The 19,689-nt window shown below is 36.8% G+C and overlaps 1 protein-coding gene across 1 annotated transcript; it reads left to right on the top strand.

The window, feature by feature from the left end:
- On the top strand, positions 1 to 19,675 carry LOC128233691 (all trans-polyprenyl-diphosphate synthase PDSS1-like). The gene is made up of 9 exons (XM_052947496.1): positions 1 to 149; positions 5,047 to 5,208; positions 5,654 to 5,787; positions 6,891 to 7,029; positions 9,285 to 9,396; positions 11,665 to 11,774; positions 15,324 to 15,404; positions 17,119 to 17,313; positions 17,720 to 19,675. Exons 1-9 carry the CDS (start codon positions 87 to 89, stop codon positions 17,858 to 17,860), a joined length of 1,137 nt encoding a protein of 378 aa, XP_052803456.1. The 5' UTR covers positions 1 to 86; the 3' UTR covers positions 17,861 to 19,675.
- Positions 19,676 to 19,689: the final 14 nt, after the last annotated feature.

Here is a 19,689-nt window from a genome sequence, read left to right as displayed (position 1 = left end):
TACATGGTTTCTCAGGAAATCATCGAAATTTTCTAACTTTTATACGTAAAAACGAGTTTTTGACACGCATTCTAAGCTCAAATCAAATGTTTGAATCAAAAAATCGTTTTCTAACCCACATGCGCAATGATTTGTGTAGAAAGAAGAAGGTTAGTGTGATTTTAAGATGCAACCGGCGTCGAATATTGCATAACTGTGATATTATAACACGTGTGAAATCGTTTGACATTGACCAATATTATAATAACGCATCGTTTCTACAATATTTGATAGAATTATCTGACACAGTGATAAAAAACATGAAGCACTTAAAGAAGAAAATAGTTAAAGTTTTATCGCTATGAGGTGGGTGGGGTGTCATTTAGTCCATATAAACAGCCGCTTCAGAGTGTTTGACGATTTTTATTTGGCGACTCTATGCGTCCATATCTCACTTGTTGTTTTCCTAGACAAGAATGACAGATCCAAGTGCTAAGTATATTGAGCGGAAAGATAACGGGCAACTGCTAGATGGTTCCAAAATGGCGATGCGTTATTGACAGAAGTCGATCTGAATTAGACTGGTTATTTGTGTTTCATTTAATACTTAAGTGAAATAAGAGAAAGGTATTGGCTAAAATAATTAATGTGTAACTTTTGTGTTTTTATTTAACAGTGAATTGTTAAGTAGTGTGGAGTTACAATTTAAGAATATATTTTACATTGGATCAGTCGACTTGTGGCATTTAGGGAACAAAATGAATATACAGTACACTCAACGAGTTCGACCCACTTTCCTCGCTCACTCAGAGGGATAAAGTTGGTGATCGCGGAATTCCTCCAAGGGTAAAACTGTTGCCCTCGCTATAATCCCACCGAGTTCCTGCGAGTGGCTAGTTTACTGCCAAGTTTAATATGAACGATAGCGTTGAAAATCGTCTGATTTTATGACCCCGCGGCGGAACTCCGTGTCTAATCAGATAAGCAAGAAATCATTCTTGTTCAGAAGTTAGTTTTTTTATGGTTATGTTCATTGTAAATCGTACAAGATTCTTACCAGCGTTTAATGTGTATTTGTGTCCATAAACACCAATTAAATATTTTCTTGACTTGTTAATAGTAAACATTGAATCATTGATGTATTGCCACTAATTGTATTGCATCATAAAACTGCCGACATTTTAGACGATTTTGAATCATGACCTCTGACCTCAAGCGTGTGATCAATAAAATATAAGGAATATACAGGAAATATAAGGATTATATAGGGAATTTTTCACAGAAAACGAGATAAGAAGGCCTTCAACCATGCGCTCTGAACTTTGAACGCGTGTTTGACCTCCTGATTTTCGGGAAATGTGTAAAAAGTAACCTAGCCTGTTTCGGAAATGTGTTGATGGATGAATTCAGTCATAATTAAAATCATGTTTATAAGATGCATGTGCTAATAGAGAAATACGACTGCATTCTTGTGGTAAGCTAACTTCATGTAAAACGGGCAGAGAAAAAAGAATAATAGCAATTTACTGGAGCCATCATGATCGATTGAAATTTTAATGAAAAAAATAAGTTTAGCGTTGATTCTTATCGGGTGTCGCAGAAGTTTCACGGACCCTCCGAGGTCCTTAAATTCAAACTCCGAGGAACGCGGACAGTTGATAAATTCATTGTGTTGGCCGGGATAGCAATAATCCGCAGAGAGAACCGGAAAGTGGGTCTAACTTGTTGAGTGTAATGTATATCCAAATGTTAAAAAAAGTCCCTATACGCTCATTATTGTGGCTAGGGTGTCATTATGCAACTGCCAAGTCAGGAGTATTTTTTTTTTTCTACTAGAATAGATCTGATCTGATATCTTTATATGGGTAAAGAATGTGGGCACTGCCTTCTTTGGGATACAGTAGGCCTGGATTAAGCCAGGGTTTCCGGCAGAAAATTCATATAGCATGTCGGGAGGGGAGGGTTTGGGAGGGGTGTCCCCTCCCTACCTCGATTTATTTTTATTTTCGTAATCAAAATGGTGCAATTTCCTGCATTTTAAACAAGTTTACAGTTACGTTCCTATGATTTAGAACTACCAACTCAAGTCCGATTTACATTAAAAATATTTGTGAAAAGGTTTAATTGTTTCTCTTCATTTATTATTGGTATTACTCAAGTATTCCGACAATACAATATCGACGATATTGATAGACTCATGTTTCGTTTAGTGCGGGTATTATTTATATTGACACCATTGACGTCACAGCAAAACGCTGTCTGCATGCTGGAATACAAAAGAGCCCGGAGAAAAACGACTGCTCGTGGGTGTATTTAAAGCTGCAACAGCTAATAATTTTAAAGCCGGCTAAATAATAACTAATAGGGAATGTATTGTGTACTTTAAAATTTATTTATCTTTTTTCTAAATAAATTAAAAGAAGGATAAAATAATCAAAGTTTAATAATAAGCAACACAAAATATAACTTTACACAAAACTAAAGACGGAAACGCGACTCAATTACATACGACGACATAGCATAACCCTTGTTAACACAGATATCTTAACACGGTTCTCAATTACAATTTAATAATTGGTAAACAAAAGGACAATTAACAAACGGACTCGGGATCAATAAACAAAATAAAACGACACATAATTTATGTTACTGAAATCAATTAACACTGATTGTTTACTTTGCATTCATAGGTGATTATAGGGATGAAGGTCGCAATTACAACAGTGGTGTTTTTCACACATTCCCATTTTGATAAAGAATAGGAGGAGTTTGGTTAATTGCACTGTCCATCCTCACCGACACGCCTTCATGCTGTCGTCGATCCTGAGTGGCTGATACAAATGCCGTAATAGTCCCGACACGCCTTCTGGTCAGTCAACCGTTGCAATCGCAGCAAAATTGTGTATTGTCAAAACTGATGATTGTTTTGATAAGGACTGGCGCTTCGCGGATTAAAGCATGTCGGCATAATTAACGCGTGTTTAATTAGCCTTGCCATCGGAAGGCACGTCGGGCCCGACAAGCCATTAAGGCCTGGCGGAAACCCTGTAAGCTGCGGGGTATTATAGTGAATTATGTAGTGTGTGTGGGTTATTACCAACTGCCCGGTTGGCTCAATTGGTTAGAGAGCCCAGCTTGTGTTCCGGCAGACTTGGGTTCAAGCCCCACACCAAGCACACTTTTCCTACCCGGTTTACTTTAATTGGTGACAGAACCAGCCACCCGGTTAGCTCAGTTGATTAGACCGCCATGCAAGTGTTCCAGGTGTCACGGGTTTCGAGCCCCAGACCAGGCGCACTTTTCCTTCAACTTTACTTTAATTACAATCTCTTATTGTATTTGGTAAAATGAATCAAAGATAATAGTATGAGTGAATACAGTTGAAATGTTTTCTGTGCAATGGTTAATGTTTCATTATTAGAGACCTATGATATACTTTATATTTTGTTATAAAACAACTGCTAAAAGCAATCTTTACAGCAAAGTTTCAAAATTTCAACTTCATATCAAATTCTAGCATATTTTCATATACTGTTATCTGTTGCGGTCATGGACATATTTAGTAATGTGGAATGGCAAACACCCTTAAAGTGCAGTTACCTATGACTGCATTTTCCAATCCATATCATGAATGCGTAATTACCAAGTCATTGAAGCAACAACTACTTTCACAGTTGCCCAAAATATCATGGTGTAATGCTAACTTGGTAAATAAGGCATAAAATGTACGGTAACTTCTTTGTTTTAAATTTTGCCCAATCAAGCAACATTGGTTGGGCAATTACAATGTGGTGCCAAGACAAAGGTGTATCCCACAACAGTGAAAAAATACCCTCTGGATAAACATTCCAATTGTTTTGAAACTTTGTGAATATGGGTCACCTCAGGTCAAACACTAGGTCAAAGCTTAGGAAACATTCCCCCCCCCCATGTCATATGTTTTCATCCAAATGTAATGAAACGTTTCCAGAATTCTTGTCTTCATGTTGTTTCAACCATGTCTGAATATGGGTCACCTCAGGTCAAAAACTAGGTCACTAGGTAAAATCTTAGGAAATATTTTCCCCATGTCATAATTTCATTTTTTATCCAATTGATTATTGTTATGAAACTTTGTCAGAATACTTGTGTACATGTTGTCTTGAACATTTGTGAACATTGGTCACCTTAGGTCAAAAACTAGGTCACTAGGTCAAATCTTAGGAATATTTCCCGTGTTGTTTTTTTGTTTTTTTTTTTACTTTTTCTTTTCTGCATGGTATCTTTGTCACATTAATGTATATGTAATGTTATTTATAAAATGTTCATTTCTCCTTGCACAAATTGAATAGTTTCTGTTGATCTTCATAAAATTTGATCTGGTTATTTTTAATAGTGTGCGAAATTAACGGTAGCCCTATCGCCTGTGGCGATGAAAAAATGAGCTGGGCTATGAAAAAGGCTATGGAAATCTGCCTTGGGTTACAGAAATGTTAAGTCTGTAGCCCCATTGGCTTCCAAGTCAAAAAGGTTAATTTTGTACTCTGAATTATTTGTATGAATGACATCTCTGATAAGCTTGTATCAAAATGGATCTTTTTGGGTGGTAATAGATATGTGAATGTTAAAAACATGTGACACTGTTTTGTTGAAAGGTTATGCAGGTTTAAAGTTGAGAATGATTGTAATCCTCTGTCAAAGGGCTATTGCCCCTTTCCAATAAAAATACAATGTGGGCAACACAGTGTTTGCCCTTCCTTTATTTCAATGTCAGACTTTAGGTCCTAATTGTCTATGTAATTTGTATATTGACTGGTTTTGAGCTTGAAACTAATCCATAAAGCATTTAACTCCTTTTTGACAGAACCCTTTTTTTGGTATTTAGAATAGGCTGATTTTGAGGAATGCTAATACCTGATACGTTTAACCTGGTTTTTATTTTACTGATTTATAGCCATTTCTAGACAATTATTTAGTGCTTTCTGAGTACTGTTAGCTAATTAAACATGTTTCATAATAATTGCTTAAAAAAATGTAACCTTGTTTTCAGTATAAGTGTACTGTTTAATTTTTGGTCATTAATTTCAGGAAAGTTTGTGTGTGGACAAAGTGTCCTCCAACCTAGCTTGCACAGGACATGGATCTAGGCACAATTGTACAAATGTGGGTGCCAAACATGGTGCCCAGTCAGTCCATCCCTTCACCCTGGTGGAGTCCTATCTGCAAACTGTCACCAAGTCCATTAAAGAGGTATTTTTAAAAAAATGCAAGCTATTGGAGTTCTTTTAAAATTGACAGTTAGTTTATACATGTATCTCAGAAACTTAAAGCTGATGCTGTTTGCATGGAATCTCAATGACTTTCCATGAAACTTATTCTGCTAAAAGATAAATATCCAAAGGGGTTTTCTCATTTATTTTAACTGATACATGTTTGAATCACACTTGATTGCCTCTGAGAAATATTAGAAGTCCCTTTGTAAGACCGCAACTCCTGACCATTGGTTGTGCAAAGTCTACAATTTTGACATGTTACTTCTAGAAATTTCTTGTCTCAGGATGTTCAATTATAAAATTTCCAAAAATTAATGCAGGTGCAATTATTTATTCCTAAAATACATTGAAAAGGCCTGTACATACATATATTCCACTTATGACATTATATATAAATAAATTCTTCTACTTGATTTTGGCAGGATTTGAGAGCAGTGGACTCTGAGCTCTTGGATGTGTCAGAGTATTACTTTGATGGGCAGGGGAAGTTGTTTCGACCAATGTTGGTCATGCTCATGGCAAAGGCTGTCAACTTCCATACCAACCAGATGGATAGGTATGATCTAGCTTAATAAGTTGATCAGTTAATTGTTTTACATTTGTCTGGTTTTGAATTAACATGGCACTGGATGTCATTCATAAGTGTTAACCAACCAAGTTTAAGGAGGCATGTTGACATTAACAAAAGCAGAACACCTGATAGTATTAATGAAAGTAGACTTCATTCAATGATAATGTTATGCCTGTTGGTTTTAAAGAAAAATTTGTTTTTATAGCATTTCTGGAAATACTCCAGTGAAAGTTTCATCAAGTTTCCTAGAAGTAATTTTATAGTAAAGAAAGATTTTCCTCAACAGTGAAGTACAAAATTGTTACATGGGTCCTTGATGCAACCATCCAATCAGCTCCCTGGCGTCTGACAAGCCATTAAATAATACACACAGCAAACAAGATACACTATATTGTGCTATCTTGTGTTTTTAGCCCAGCTATTCTAAGAATAATGAGAGCTCTACTACCCATGTCGGCTTCACACCTTGGTTAAGGATTTGCATGTGAGCATAATCAAGTCAGTATCTTAACAAAAAAAATGTGTATTGCATACAGACTTAAAATAAGATATGTGCTCCCAACCATCCAACATACTTAATTAATCAAGTGACATAACTCTATCTTGCATATGATGCAAATAATGGCCCTTCATTGTGTGACTTAGAAGTTATAGTTAACATTGTGCATGTTAGCACATTTAAGTCAGTATCTCATTTAAAACATTCTGTACTGTATTGAAACTTAAGACATGTGTTTCAAACTAACAGTATCCAACCTACCGGTACTTACTTCATTAAGTTTGATCATACCATTTTGCATATCATGCAAATTATTGCTCTTAATTATTTGACTAAGAAATTCTGGTTAAGGTGTTGCATATTAGCATACATAAGTTTAATATATCAGCAACTAATGTATGCTCCCAAATAAACCCAACCTTTAATAATCAAGTCAGATAAATATCTTGCATGTTGATGTAACTCAAAATCTTGCCTTGATTATTCGGCTTAGAAATTCAGATTATATTCGGTGAAATAGTTGAGCGAGCTGTCTCTGTTAAAGCTCTTGTTACAGAAGAATTTTCAGGTATGTATCCATGTACTCCAGGTTACTGTCCAGCCAGGAGAAGATTGCAGTGATTGCTGAGATGATACACACAGCCAGTCTGATGCATGATGATGTGATTGATGCTGCTGACTCCCGGCGAGGTAAACCATCCATCAACCAGGTCTTTGGACATAGGAAGGTGAGCGATGGATGTCGTGTGTGTCAGATTGCTTGTATTGACTTGAGGAAAGTCTATCCGCTATTCTCTATTGTTGCGTTGCCTGGTTTGATCCTATATATGTATTTATATATAAATATAAATATCAAAAGGTGAATGTTTGCCGGTTACAAGAAAATATATGTATGAGCTTTCTTATTAGGCGAATAAAGGGTAAAAAACAACAACCATTGTTATTACCATATGCTTAAAAGAGAGAGTGGTATATGTGTTGGCCTCTTACAGAAGTTGTTTGTTCGGGTCCCACCAGGACTTCAATCTCTTAACCTCTCAATATTGTCGCCACTGTTGGTTTCTACCTAGGAAAGAGACTTGATAGTGATATATAACTGCTTACAGCTGTCTGCACAATTTAGCACAAATAAAATAAGGCCAACAAAACTGACTTATTTGTTTTTTATTTCAATGCATCTGGTAGATCCGGAATATTTAATTTAAGGTCAAGTTATGTTGAATATCATTGTTACACTTCGCCACATGGTTTAGATTTACACTAACTAGAGCGCTCTGTAAAAACACACCAAAAAAATGTGTCAGATGGCAATAACAAATTGCAAGTCTGGTTGGAAAGAATAAGGATCGGTTAGAAAACTTGAAATAAGCAAAAAAATTGTTACGCCTTAGTATTACTAATCAATATATACGTCTACATAAAGTTGTTTTTTTTATGCCCCCGAAGGTGGGCATATTAAAATCGCACCGTCCGTCCGTCCTGTGCTGCATATAAGGACATAGAGTATAGGTTGTTGTGTCCGGGCTGTAACTTTCTCTTGTATGGACAGATTTTAAAATAACTTGCCACATGTGTTCCACATACCAAGACGACGTGTCGTGTGCAAGACCCGTGTCCCTGCCTCAAAGGTCAAGGTCACACATAGTGTTTATTCACAATGGAGTGCTGCATATAAGGACATAAAGTATAGGTTGTCGTGTCCGGGCTGTAACTTTCCCTTGTATGGACAGATTTTAAAATAACTTGCCACATATGTTCCACATACCAAGACGACATGTCGCGTGCAAGACCCGTGTCCCTACCTCAAAGGTCAAGGTCACACTTAGTGTTTATTCACAATGGAGTGCTGCATATAAGGACATAGAGTATAGGTTGTCGTGTCCGGGCTGTAACTTTCTCTTGTATGGACAGATTTCAAAATAACTTGCCACATGTGTTCCACATACCAAGACGACATGTAGCGTGCAAGACCCGTGTCCCTACCTCAAAGGTCAAGGTCACACTTAGTGTTTATTTACAATGGAGTGCTGCATATAAGGACATAGAGTATAGGTTGTTGTGTCCGGGCTGTAACTTTCCCTTGTATGGACAGATTTTAAAATAACTTGCCAAATGTGTTCCACATACCAAGACGACGTGTCGCGTGCAAAACCCGTGTCCCTACCTCAAAGGTCAAGGTCACACTTAGAGTTTATTCACAATGGAGTGCTGCATATAACGACATAGAGTATAGGTTGTCATGTCTGGGCTGTAACTTTCCCTTGTATGGACAGATTTTAAAATAACTTGCCACATGTGTTCCACATACCAAGACGACATGTCGCTTGCAAGACCCGTGTCCCTACCTCAAAGGTCAAGGTCACACTTAGTGTTTATTAACAATGGAGTGCTGCATATAAGGACATAGAGTATAGGTTGTTGTGTCCGGGCTGTAACTTTCTCTTGTATGGACAGATTTTAAAATAACTTGCCACATGTGTTCCACATACCAAGACGACGTGTCGTGTGCAAGACCCGTGTCCCTGCCTCAAAGGTCAAGGTCACACATAGTGTTTATTCACAATGGAGTGCTGCATATAAGGACATAGAGTATAGGTTGTCGTGTCCGGGCTGTAACTTTCTCTTGTATGGACAGATTTTAAAATCACTTGCTACATGTGTTCCACATACGAAGACAACGTGTCATGTGCAAGACCCATGTCCCTACCTCTTAGGTGAAAGATACACTAAGTGTTTATTCACAAGGGAATTCTGAATATAAGGACATAACAGTGTAGGTTGTCCAGTATGGGTGGTATTTTTTTATGTTCAGAGGCAATTTAAAATAACTTGCCATATGTATTTGACACGTAAAGGCAAGATCAACTTTTCATGTACTGACCTTGTTCGTAGGTCAATGTCACATTCGGGGGCATTCGTCACATACTGTGACAGCTCTTGTTTTACATATATATTTCCATGCACAACCTTAATTTTATTTCAGTCAATCCTAGGTGGTGATTTTGTAATGGCAATGGCGTCGATCGCCCTGGCACGTATACGAGACGAAGAAGTCGTGTCCGTAGTTGCTCAGATCACAGAAGACTTAGTCAGAGGTAGGCAAGGCTGACTAAATAATTAGTCATTAGTCTGTCTAAAAGTAGAGGAAAGTCATAGCCTTGGTGTCCTTGTCTTCAAACTTGGCTTTAAAACTAAATGTGAATATAAAATAACAGATGAGTGTAGAAGGAACATTCCAGTGCAGTTTTATTGATCCCCTTTCCCACTCACTATGAAACCCTATTGACCATTCAATGTTTATAAGAGGGTTGTAATTTCATGTGAAGATGTTTATTGAACATCATTAGCTTTTTTATGCCCCCAAAGGTGGGCATATCAAAATCGCACCGTCCGTCCGTCCGTCCGTCCGTCCGACTCAATAACTTAGAATATTATGGACAGATTTTAAAATAACTTGCCACATGTGTTCGGCATACCAAGACGACGTGTCACGTGCAAGAACTGTGTCCCTACCTCTAAGGTCAAGCTCACACTTGGGTGTTTATTCACAATGGAATGCTGCATATAAGGACATAGAGTATAGGTTGTTGTGTCCCTTGTATGGACAGATTTTAAAATCACTTGCCACATGTGTTCGACATAACAAGACAACGTGTCGCGTGCAAGAACCGTGTCTCTACCTCTAAGGTCAAGGTCACACTTAGGTGTTTATTCACAATGGAATGCTGCATATAATGACATAGAGTATAGATTGTGGTGTCCGGGCTGTAACTTTTCCTTGTATGGACAGATTTTAAAATAACTTGCCACATGTGTTCGGCATACCAAGACGACGTGTCGCGTGCAAGATCTGTGTCCTTATTTCTTAGGTCAAGGTCACACTTAGTGTTTATTCACAATGGAATGCTGCATATAACGACATAGAGTATAGGTTGTTGTGTCCGGACTGTAACTTTCCCTTGTATGGACAGATTATAAAATTACATGGCACATGTGTTTGAATTACCAAGACGATGTGTCAGGTGCAAGACCCGTGTCCATACCTCTTAGGTCAAGGTCACACTTAGTGTTTATTCACAATAGAATGCTGCATATAAGGACATAGAGTATAGGTTGTCGTGTCCGGGCTGTAACTTTCCCTTGTATGGACAGATTATAAAATTACATGGCACATGTGTTTGAATTACCAAGACGATGTGTCGGGTGCAAGACCCGTGTCCCTACCTCTTAGGTCAAGGTCACACTTAGTGTTTATTCACAATGGAATGCTGCATATAAGGACATAAAGTATAGGTTGTTGTGTCCGGGCTGTAACTTTCCCTTGTATGGACAGATTATAAAATTACATGGCACATGTGTTTGAATTACCAAGACGATGTGTCAGGTGCAAGACCCGTGTCCATACCTCTTAGGTCAAGGTCACACTTAGTGTTTATTCACAATAGAATGCTGCATATAAGGACATAGAGTATAGGTTGTCGTGTCCGGACTGTAACTTTCCCTTGTATGGACAGAATTTAAAATAACTTGCCACATGTGTTCGATATACCAAGACAATGTGTCGCGTGCAAGAACCGTGTCCCTACCTCTAAGGTCAAGGTCACACTAAGGTGTTTATTCACAATGGAGTGCTGCATATAAGGATACAGAGTATTGGTTGTTATGTCTGGGCTGTAACTTTTTCTTGTATGGACAGATTTTAAAATCACTTGCCACATGTGTTCAACATACCAAGACGATGTGTCGCGTGCAACACCCATGTCCCTATCTCTAAGGTGAAAGATACACTTAGGTGTTTATTCACAATGGAATGCTGAATATAAGGACATAAGAATGTAGGTTGTCAAGTATGGGTGGTATTTTTTTATGTTCAGAGGCAATTTGAAATAACTTGCCATATGTAGTTGTTTGGTCTTTAACTTTTCATGTACTGACCTTGTTCATAGGTCAGTGTCACATTCGGGGGCATTCGTCACATACTGTGACAGCTCTTGTTTTTTAATATGAACATGAATAATGTGTACCATTGGCTTTAAAACTCAAATAACTCAGAAAGTCAACAAGAGGGGCAAGATATTCACTTGAAAATTTGCATATGTCTTATCAATGACAGAGCCGTGCATAGCAAGACCTGTCACTTAGGCAGACATGCATGTACTTGTAGAGTTGAAGTGGCCCCTTGCCCTACTTAGTATTACTGATGAGCATTGGATCCTCTTGCTCTTATTTTGACTGAAAGAATTTCATTGAATTGTAGACATTGAAACACATTATCATATTTGAAGTGATAAAATTGGAAAAATTTAAGGATTAATGCAGAAACACCTGAATAACCTACTTAAATATTAAAACTATGTTTACAGGAGAGTTTATGCAGCTTGGTTCTAAGGAGAAAGAAGATGAGAGGTTTACTCACTACCTCAACAAGTCCTTTAAGAAAACTGCAAGTCTACTGGCTAACAGCTGTAAAGCAGTAAGTCCGATATGGCACATACTTAAAGAAAACTCTCTGTGTCTACTGACTAACAGCTGTAATAAGGCCTGTAAAGCAGTAAGTCTGATATATGGGACATACATAAAGAAAACTCTCTGTGTCTATTGACTAACAGCTGTAAAAAGGCCTGTAAAGCAGTAAGTCTGATGTAGGACATACATAAAGAAAACTCTCTGTGTCTATTGACTAACAGCTGTAATAAGGCCTGTAAAGCAGTAAGTCTGATATGGGACATACATAAAGAAAACTCTCTGTGTCTATTGACTAACAGCTGTAATAAGGCCTGTAAAGCAGTAAGTCTGATATATGGGACATACATAAAGAAAACTCTCTGTGTCTATTGACTAACAGCTGTAAAAAGGCCTGTAAAGCAGTAAGTCTGATGTAGGACATACATAAAGAAAACTCTCTGTGTCTATTGACTAACAGCTGTAATAAGGCCTGTAAAGCAGTAAGTCTGATGTAGGACATACATAAAGAAAACTCTCTGTGTCTACTGACTAACAGCTGTAAAAAGGCCTGTAAAGCAGTAAGTCCGATATGGGACATACATAAAGAAAACTCTCTGTGTCTACTGACTAACAGCTGTAATAAGGCCTGTAAAGCAGTAAGTCTGATATATGGGACATACATAAAGAAAACTCTCTGTGTCTACTGACTAACAGCTGTAAAAAGGCCTGTAAAGCAGTAAGTCCGATATATGGGACATACATAAAGAAAACTCTCTGTGTCTACTGACTAACAGCTGTAATAAGGCCTGTAAAGCAGTAAGTCTGATATGGGACATACATAAAGAAAACTCTCTGTGTCTACTGACTAACAGCTGTAATAAGGCCTGTAAAGCAGTAAGTCTGATATGGGACATACATAAAGAAAACTCTCTGTGTCTATTGACTAACAGCTGTAATAAGGCCTGTAAAGCAGTAAGTCTGATATGGGACATACATAAAGAAAACTCTCTGTGTCTACTGACTAACAGCTGTAAAAAGGCCTGTAAAGCAGTAAGTCTGATATATGGGACATACATAAAGAAAACTCTCTGTGTCTACTGACTAACAGCTGTAATAAGGCCTGTAAAGCAGTAAGTCTGATGTAGGACATACATAAAGAAAACTCTCTGTGTCTACTGACTAACAGCTGTAAAAAGGCCTGTAAAGCAGTAAGTCTGATATGGGACATACATAAAGAAAACTCTCTGTGTCTACTGACTAACAGCTGTAAAAAGGCCTGTAAAGCAGTAAGTCTGATATGGGACATACATAAAGAAAACTCTCTGTGTCTACTGACTAACAGCTGTAAAAAGGCCTGTAAAGCAGTAAGTCCGATATATGGGACATACATAAAGAAAACTCTCTGTGTCTACTGACTAACAGCTGTAATAAGGCCTGTAAAGCAGTAAGTCTGATATGGGACATACATAAAGAAAACTCTCTGTGTCTACTGACTAACAGCTGTAATAAGGCCTGTAAAGCAGTAAGTCTGATATGGGACATACATAAAGAAAACTCTGTGTGTCTACTGACTAACAGCTGTAATAAGGCCTGTAAAGCAGTAAGTCTGATGTAGGAAATACATAAAGAAAACTCTCTGTGTCTACTGACTAACAGCTGTAATAAGGCCTGTAAAGCAGTAAGTCTGATATGGGACATACATAAAGAAAACTCTGTGTGTCTACTGACTAACAGCTGTAATAAGGCCTGTAAAGCAGTAAGTCTGATATGGGACATACATAAAGAAAACTCTCTGTGTCTACTGACTAACAGCTGTAATAAGGCCTGTAAAGCAGTAAGTCTGATGTAGGAAATACATAAAGAAAACTCTGTGTGTCTACTGACTAACAGCTGTAATAAGGCCTGTAAAGCAGTAAGTCTGATATATGGGACATACATAAAGAAAACTCTGTGTGTCTACTGACTAACAGCTGTAATAAGGCCTGTAAAGCAGTAAGTCTGATATGGGACATACATAAAGAAAACTCTCTGTGTCTACTGACTAACAGCTGTAATAAGGCCTGTAAAGCAGTAAGTCTGATATGGGACATACATAAAGAAAACTCTCTGTGTCTACTGACTAACAGCTGTAATAAGGCCTGTAAAGCAGTAAGTCTGATATATGGGACATACATAAAGAAAACTCTCTGTGTCTACTGACTAACAGCTGTAAAAAGGCCTGTAAAGCAGTTAAGTCTGATATGGGACATACATAAAGAAAACTCTCTGTGTCTACTGACTAACAGCTGTAAAAAGGCCTGTAAAGCAGTAAGTCTGATATGGGACATACATAAAGAAAACTCTCTGTGTCTACTGACTAACAGCTGTAAAAAGGCCTGTAAAGCAGTAAGTCTGATGTAGGAAATACATAAAGAAAACTCTCTGTGTCTACTGACTAACAGCTGTAATAAGGCCTGTAAAGCAGTAAGTCTGATATATGGGACATACATAAAGAAAACTCTCTGTGTCTACTGACTAACAGCTGTAAAAAGGCCTGTAAAGCAGTAAGTCTGATGTAGGACATACATAAAGAAAACTCTCTGTGTCTACTGACTAACAGCTGTAATAAGGCCTGTAAAGCAGTTAAGTCTGATATGGCACTTACTAAAGAAAACTGTGAGTCTACCGGCTAAAAGCTGTAAAGCAGGTAGTATGATATGGGACATACATTTTGAAACTCGTCTACACATCAACCTTTAATTGATAAAAACAGAAATGATCAAAAACTGTTTATTGCATAGAGTCTGGTTTAGGCTCATTGAAGGTATTAAAATATTTTTTCCAAACTGTTTGAAGCAGTGAGAAATTTGTATAACAAGGCAATTCTCATGGCTTTATTTTTAATCCATCCGTTTGCGTATAAAAATCTTGTAAGAAAAACATTCCGTTATTTTGGCTAAGATTGTGTCGGCATTTTCATATGTAAATGAAAGCGTGAATCCGACTGTGTATGAAGTTGCAAGATACATTTATTTTAGTGTTTATAAAAGTAATTTGCAAAGTAACTTTAGTAATTACTATACACGTCTTGATGTAAAATAACATTTAATAACATACGATGCGATTGAACTCGCATCTTATTAAAGCGTAATTCGAAAAATTACATGTTGCTGATATTGAACCCTTTTGAGTTGATGGTGTCACAAAAATATGTTTCAGTCTTCATTTTATTACATAAAATTGAAAATACTCCTTTTCTCTGGCATTCACAGATGGTCACGCCCGAGAGAGGTGTATTATCCCAATAAGGCTATAATAATTCCAAAATGGTTTGAAGAATTAAGCATGATATCATACCTATAAAATCCTTTCTTTAAATCATGCATCTAGACTGTGTCGTATGCGGATTGAAACAAGATTAAGATTCAGACTGAGAGTATCAAGTGGTTATACTTCTGTTTTCCAAGAAAGCAACTGTGTCCCATATCCACAAAAATAAAGCCTTTCATAGTTGATTGCTAAGAATTGTATGTATAATGTTTAAGAAAGGAATTGTATTTGAAATTCAAATAAAATATTTCTTCTACTTTTTTCGCAGGTGGCCATTCTCAGTCATTGTGACGAGGGCATTGAAGAGATTGCATACGACTATGGCAAAAATGTGGGCATTAGTTTTCAAGTAAGTGCCTTATCTTGTTGGCCAGAAAACTACCCTACCAGGGGTACATTTTTAGCTCAAGAATTACCAGTAACTACAACTCGTATCATTAATCACAACTAATTGTCTCAGCCTTTCACTAAAGTAGCTAGTACTGACCCCAATTTCTTAATTAACCCATAAGCTGCTGATGGCGATTTTAAAGGCTTTGCAAACAGCTTGGAACCAGACCAGACGCCGAGTAACTCGGCGCCTGGTCAGGTTCCAAGCTGTTTTCCACTCAGTCAATATATCCCCAAAGTTTTAAGTAAATTGAAAGAAATTTAGAATAAACCAGACAACATTTTTGAGCAGACGACAATTTACCCAGCATGCAAAGGGTTAAGTCCCTTAAATTATGATCAAGCTACACACACTATATTTGGCTGAGTATAATTTCTGTTATATTCTCATTTTGAAACATTCTGACACATTACATTCTGACTCTTATAAAGAAACTAACATTCATAATAATCAAGATGAACTATTTATTATCATATAAAATCAAGTTTGAGCAAATAATTTGGCTTAATAAAATAAGGTACATAAGCTTAACCTTAACGAGAAAATGTGGCCAGGTTTCCACCCATGAAACTGACACAGAAGTGAGGCTCATCAGCATATAGCTGTCTTCATAGTCCAGCGTAGATAAATAAGTATCATCAAACATCCTGATGCAAGCTCATTATGTTGCTTGGGCATCAAAATTAACACAGCAGCTTTAAAGTTTCAAGTTTAACAAGTTATGAAGCCCATTTCCAGAGGTGAAAAAGGAATCAAATTTGAGTCATTTACCCCACTTGGAAAATAAAATCAGGTTTTAAACAATATTTATATTTTTATTAGTTTAGAATGCTGCCAAACAGAACTGTACCCTTTGTTGTGATTTATGATATGAGTAGTAACTGTGATTCTTTACCTAAAAATAAAATTAGCTTGCAGCATACTTATAAACTTTTCAGTTGTGAAAGCCCTATGATGTAAACCAAAATATGAGATTGGGGTAGCCAGGTGAGGTGCCAAGTCTTTACTTTAAAGCTGTTAATTCTTGTATTCTTTTTCCACTTCCCCACTTGTTTCTGCCTTTCCTACAACCCTCTTGTGTCACACCCCACCCTTCTAGATTTCTGTCTTTACTTGGCACTAAACTATGGCTACAGCGCGGTCCATGACCATTGATTATGAGAGCTGAGGGCTACTAACTAATTGAACTGTAAGGAAAGTTTGTGTACACTGTTAAAATGCTTGAAATGTTGATTAACCTCATTTATATAAATGCAAATCATGATATTTTAGAGAGAATGATTTATGTGAAACAGTTTGACACAGATGAAACTTTTTTGTTATTATTAAAGCTGAAAATAATTACTAAGTAGGTCTTGTTTTTCGAAAGTTTTTTTTAGTAATTTTCGTACCCTTGACTTGCTGGCTTGCAAAAAAACATTAATTTGGCCACTTAAAAAACTTTCAAGATATAAACGTGAAACTTTGTACACATGTTGCAGCTTTGCCACTGCACCTGCCCTGTTTGCTGCCAGAAAATTAGCTTATTATTATCTTATTGTATTGAGATCAATTTTCAATCGATATCTTATAGTCTTTACTTTCAGGCTGGTTTGGACCAATGCCTCTGTCCTCTTTGCTTCAAGAAAATTACTCATGATCTTACTTTAATCAGGTTATTTTACGTCTTCAGTTAATTGACGATCTCCTAGATTTTACCTCCTGCGATCTTGTCATGGGTAAGCCCACAGCGGCAGACCTCCGGTTGGGCTTGGCCACTGCACCAGTCCTGTTTGCCGCCAAAAAGTTCCCCGAACTCAACGCTATGATCATGCGGAGATTCTCTGAGAAAGGGGATGTGGAAACAGCCAGGGAACTGGTTGCTCAGGTAAACCAAACAAATACAAACAATACACTGTCAGTGGTAAAAAGCAAGCAAGCCCTGCACTAGTAAAATGCTTTCTGGGCTTGCTCAAATTCTGAATATTATATAGAAGCCATTGTTGAAAATGTTGATGCCAAGTAATATATATGAATTTAGACTTGTTCATCCAAAAGTCTGATTTCCCTGACTGCACTCTAACATTCTGACAAAAAAATCACTGTTTGAAATAATAGTAAATAAATTTTCAAAACTGAAATGATATTCTTTTTATTGCAGTGATATAATGTCCCATATAATCAATGCGTAGACCATTAACAACACTTAAAACATATTCATAATTTAATTTTGGGATTGATTAAATTTCCTTATCTTCATATATGTTTTCTTTATTGGTATATTTATTTTGCAGAGTGACGGTATAGAACAGACACGCCAATTGGCTCATGAGCACAGTGCAGAGGCTGTAAGGCAGATACGGACACTGACAGAGTCACGATACGTCACTGGCCTTGAAATGCTTGCCAATATTGTCCTTTCACGGAAAAAATAACACGTGTGCCTCTTAGAGACTTTAACAAATTGATTTTATTTAGTAAATATATATACCACAGTCATACTACTTTGCTTTACTACTTGTCATGTCATGTCTGTTGGAGAAATGAAAAGGTTTATTTTTTACATCACTTAATCTATATGAATAATTGCAATACGTCATAGAACACTTGTATCAAGTTGTTTTTCTTCAGGATATACAAAAGTAAAAAAGAAAAGTCTGGTTAATGTTTGAAATTTTAAAATTATTAAGTACCGGTATTTGTCTTATAACTTTACAACCACATGCAGCAAACAACCATCAAGCTATACATTATTTTGTACAATTTATGTATTCATTGACTTGTATCTTAACTTCAATATGGCAATATGCACATGTGTAGCAAGTCGCTTAACCTTGGTAAAAGTGATTGTGGGGTGATCTAATAGAAAACCCCAGAAGAGCACTGCATTATCTTGCTGTGTTCATGTTACTGCTATTGCCAGTGTACAAGCCTGATTTACTTGGAAGGCTTTCAAACAGGTCTCCATTTTGTCCTCCTCATCAGCATTAATGAACTACCTCTGTAATGGTATATCATGGGCTCTGTTCCCAGGAAAATGAACTGTTAGGGCACGCAATGATGGAGTTTGATATGATAATGTTCTAGTCATTGCTGCTTTACAGTACAAGTAACAGTTTAGGAAAGGTTGATGTTTTGTACAACTGAAATGTACAATATGTTGAAAGTCTATAAAGCTGAAACTGCCACATTTTGTTTACAAGTATCTTAATACTAGTACGTCAAATTTTATACATGTGTTCTTTTGTCCCTGTCAAACTATAAAATTAACCATTTACCTATGTTTATCAATTGTATTTTTTGTGTGGCCTATATGATTGATATTACTTTTGGCATTATACTAAATGTCTCAGTCAAATGATATGCTCCTTTTACATGAACAATATCATTGGTTTATTAACCAGGTTTTCAACGAATATGGATGCCGTTGGTCAGATGAGTAGGCGGGCATCAAACATTGGTTTCCACCCAGTAACTTGAGTAAGAATTGATGGATAGTGATGCAACTTGGTGTGAAGGTAGCTTGTAATAGGATCTAGGTTTGGATTGCTTTTGAGTGGGGTTGGGTCAAGGTCTTGAAACTTAGTATGAATGTTGCAGTGAAACTAAGCATACAAGATACCCCAACTTGAAATAAAAGTTAAAATGGAAAGGCTGCTGCTTTTTCTGACACATACAAGAAATAAATTGGCTATAATTTTTAATTTCCCATGTGAAAAACCTGGTTCGTCGCATTGAGGTGCTTCTACTTACTATGAAGACAATGACTTAGGTAGTCATCATCCGATCAAAATAGAGCCTCATCGCTTAAAAGTGACATTTTTACACAGTCCAGACTTGATTGTCATAAATTGCATCAGTAACACCAGAGTTATGCCCCTTCTACAACGAAATACAGTTGGCTAATTCATTGTTTGGGTATGTCCATCAGATTATGTTCTAAATATGTCGACAGTTTTGCTTCTTTTACACTCAAACTGCTTTTGTGTTTAGTTAGGTACACCAGACAAGTTCACCAAATCACCTAGTCTTTCTATAACTATTCATAAATGTAAGTACAAGTCCTGTTTTAAGGAACATTATACGTGTTTTTGACCACCAGTTTGTTTGAAAGTATTCTATATGCTTTACTTAAAGATCGTTAAAATCTTGCATTTAAATTCCATTACAAGATGTTACAATGTTGTTTTTATTGATGATATTTTGTATGAACAATTTTATGTTTTGAATAAATTATAAGATGACCTCCAGTTAAGTGTTCTCT

The sequence above is a fragment of the Mya arenaria genome, chromosome 5 (assembly GCF_026914265.1).
Source record: "Mya arenaria isolate MELC-2E11 chromosome 5, ASM2691426v1".
NCBI lineage: Eukaryota > Metazoa > Mollusca > Bivalvia > Myida > Myidae > Mya > Mya arenaria.
The sequence above is the reverse complement of the archived record's forward strand: the minus strand, read 5'-3'. Positions and strand labels throughout refer to the sequence as shown.

What these genes read in the sequence shown, in the direction of transcription:
- LOC128233691 (XM_052947496.1), top strand. Translation starts at nt 87, where the DNA reads ATGTTTGAATCAAAAAATCGTTTTCTAACCCACATGCGCAATGATTTG. An exon ending in AGGTCTTTGGACATAGGAAG is followed by an intron (nt 7,030 to 9,284) that starts GTGAGCGATGGA and finishes ATTTTATTTCAG; the next exon opens with TCAATCCTAGGTGGTGATTT. An exon ending in CACAGAAGACTTAGTCAGAG is followed by an intron (nt 9,397 to 11,664) that starts GTAGGCAAGGCT and finishes CTATGTTTACAG; the next exon opens with GAGAGTTTATGCAGCTTGGT.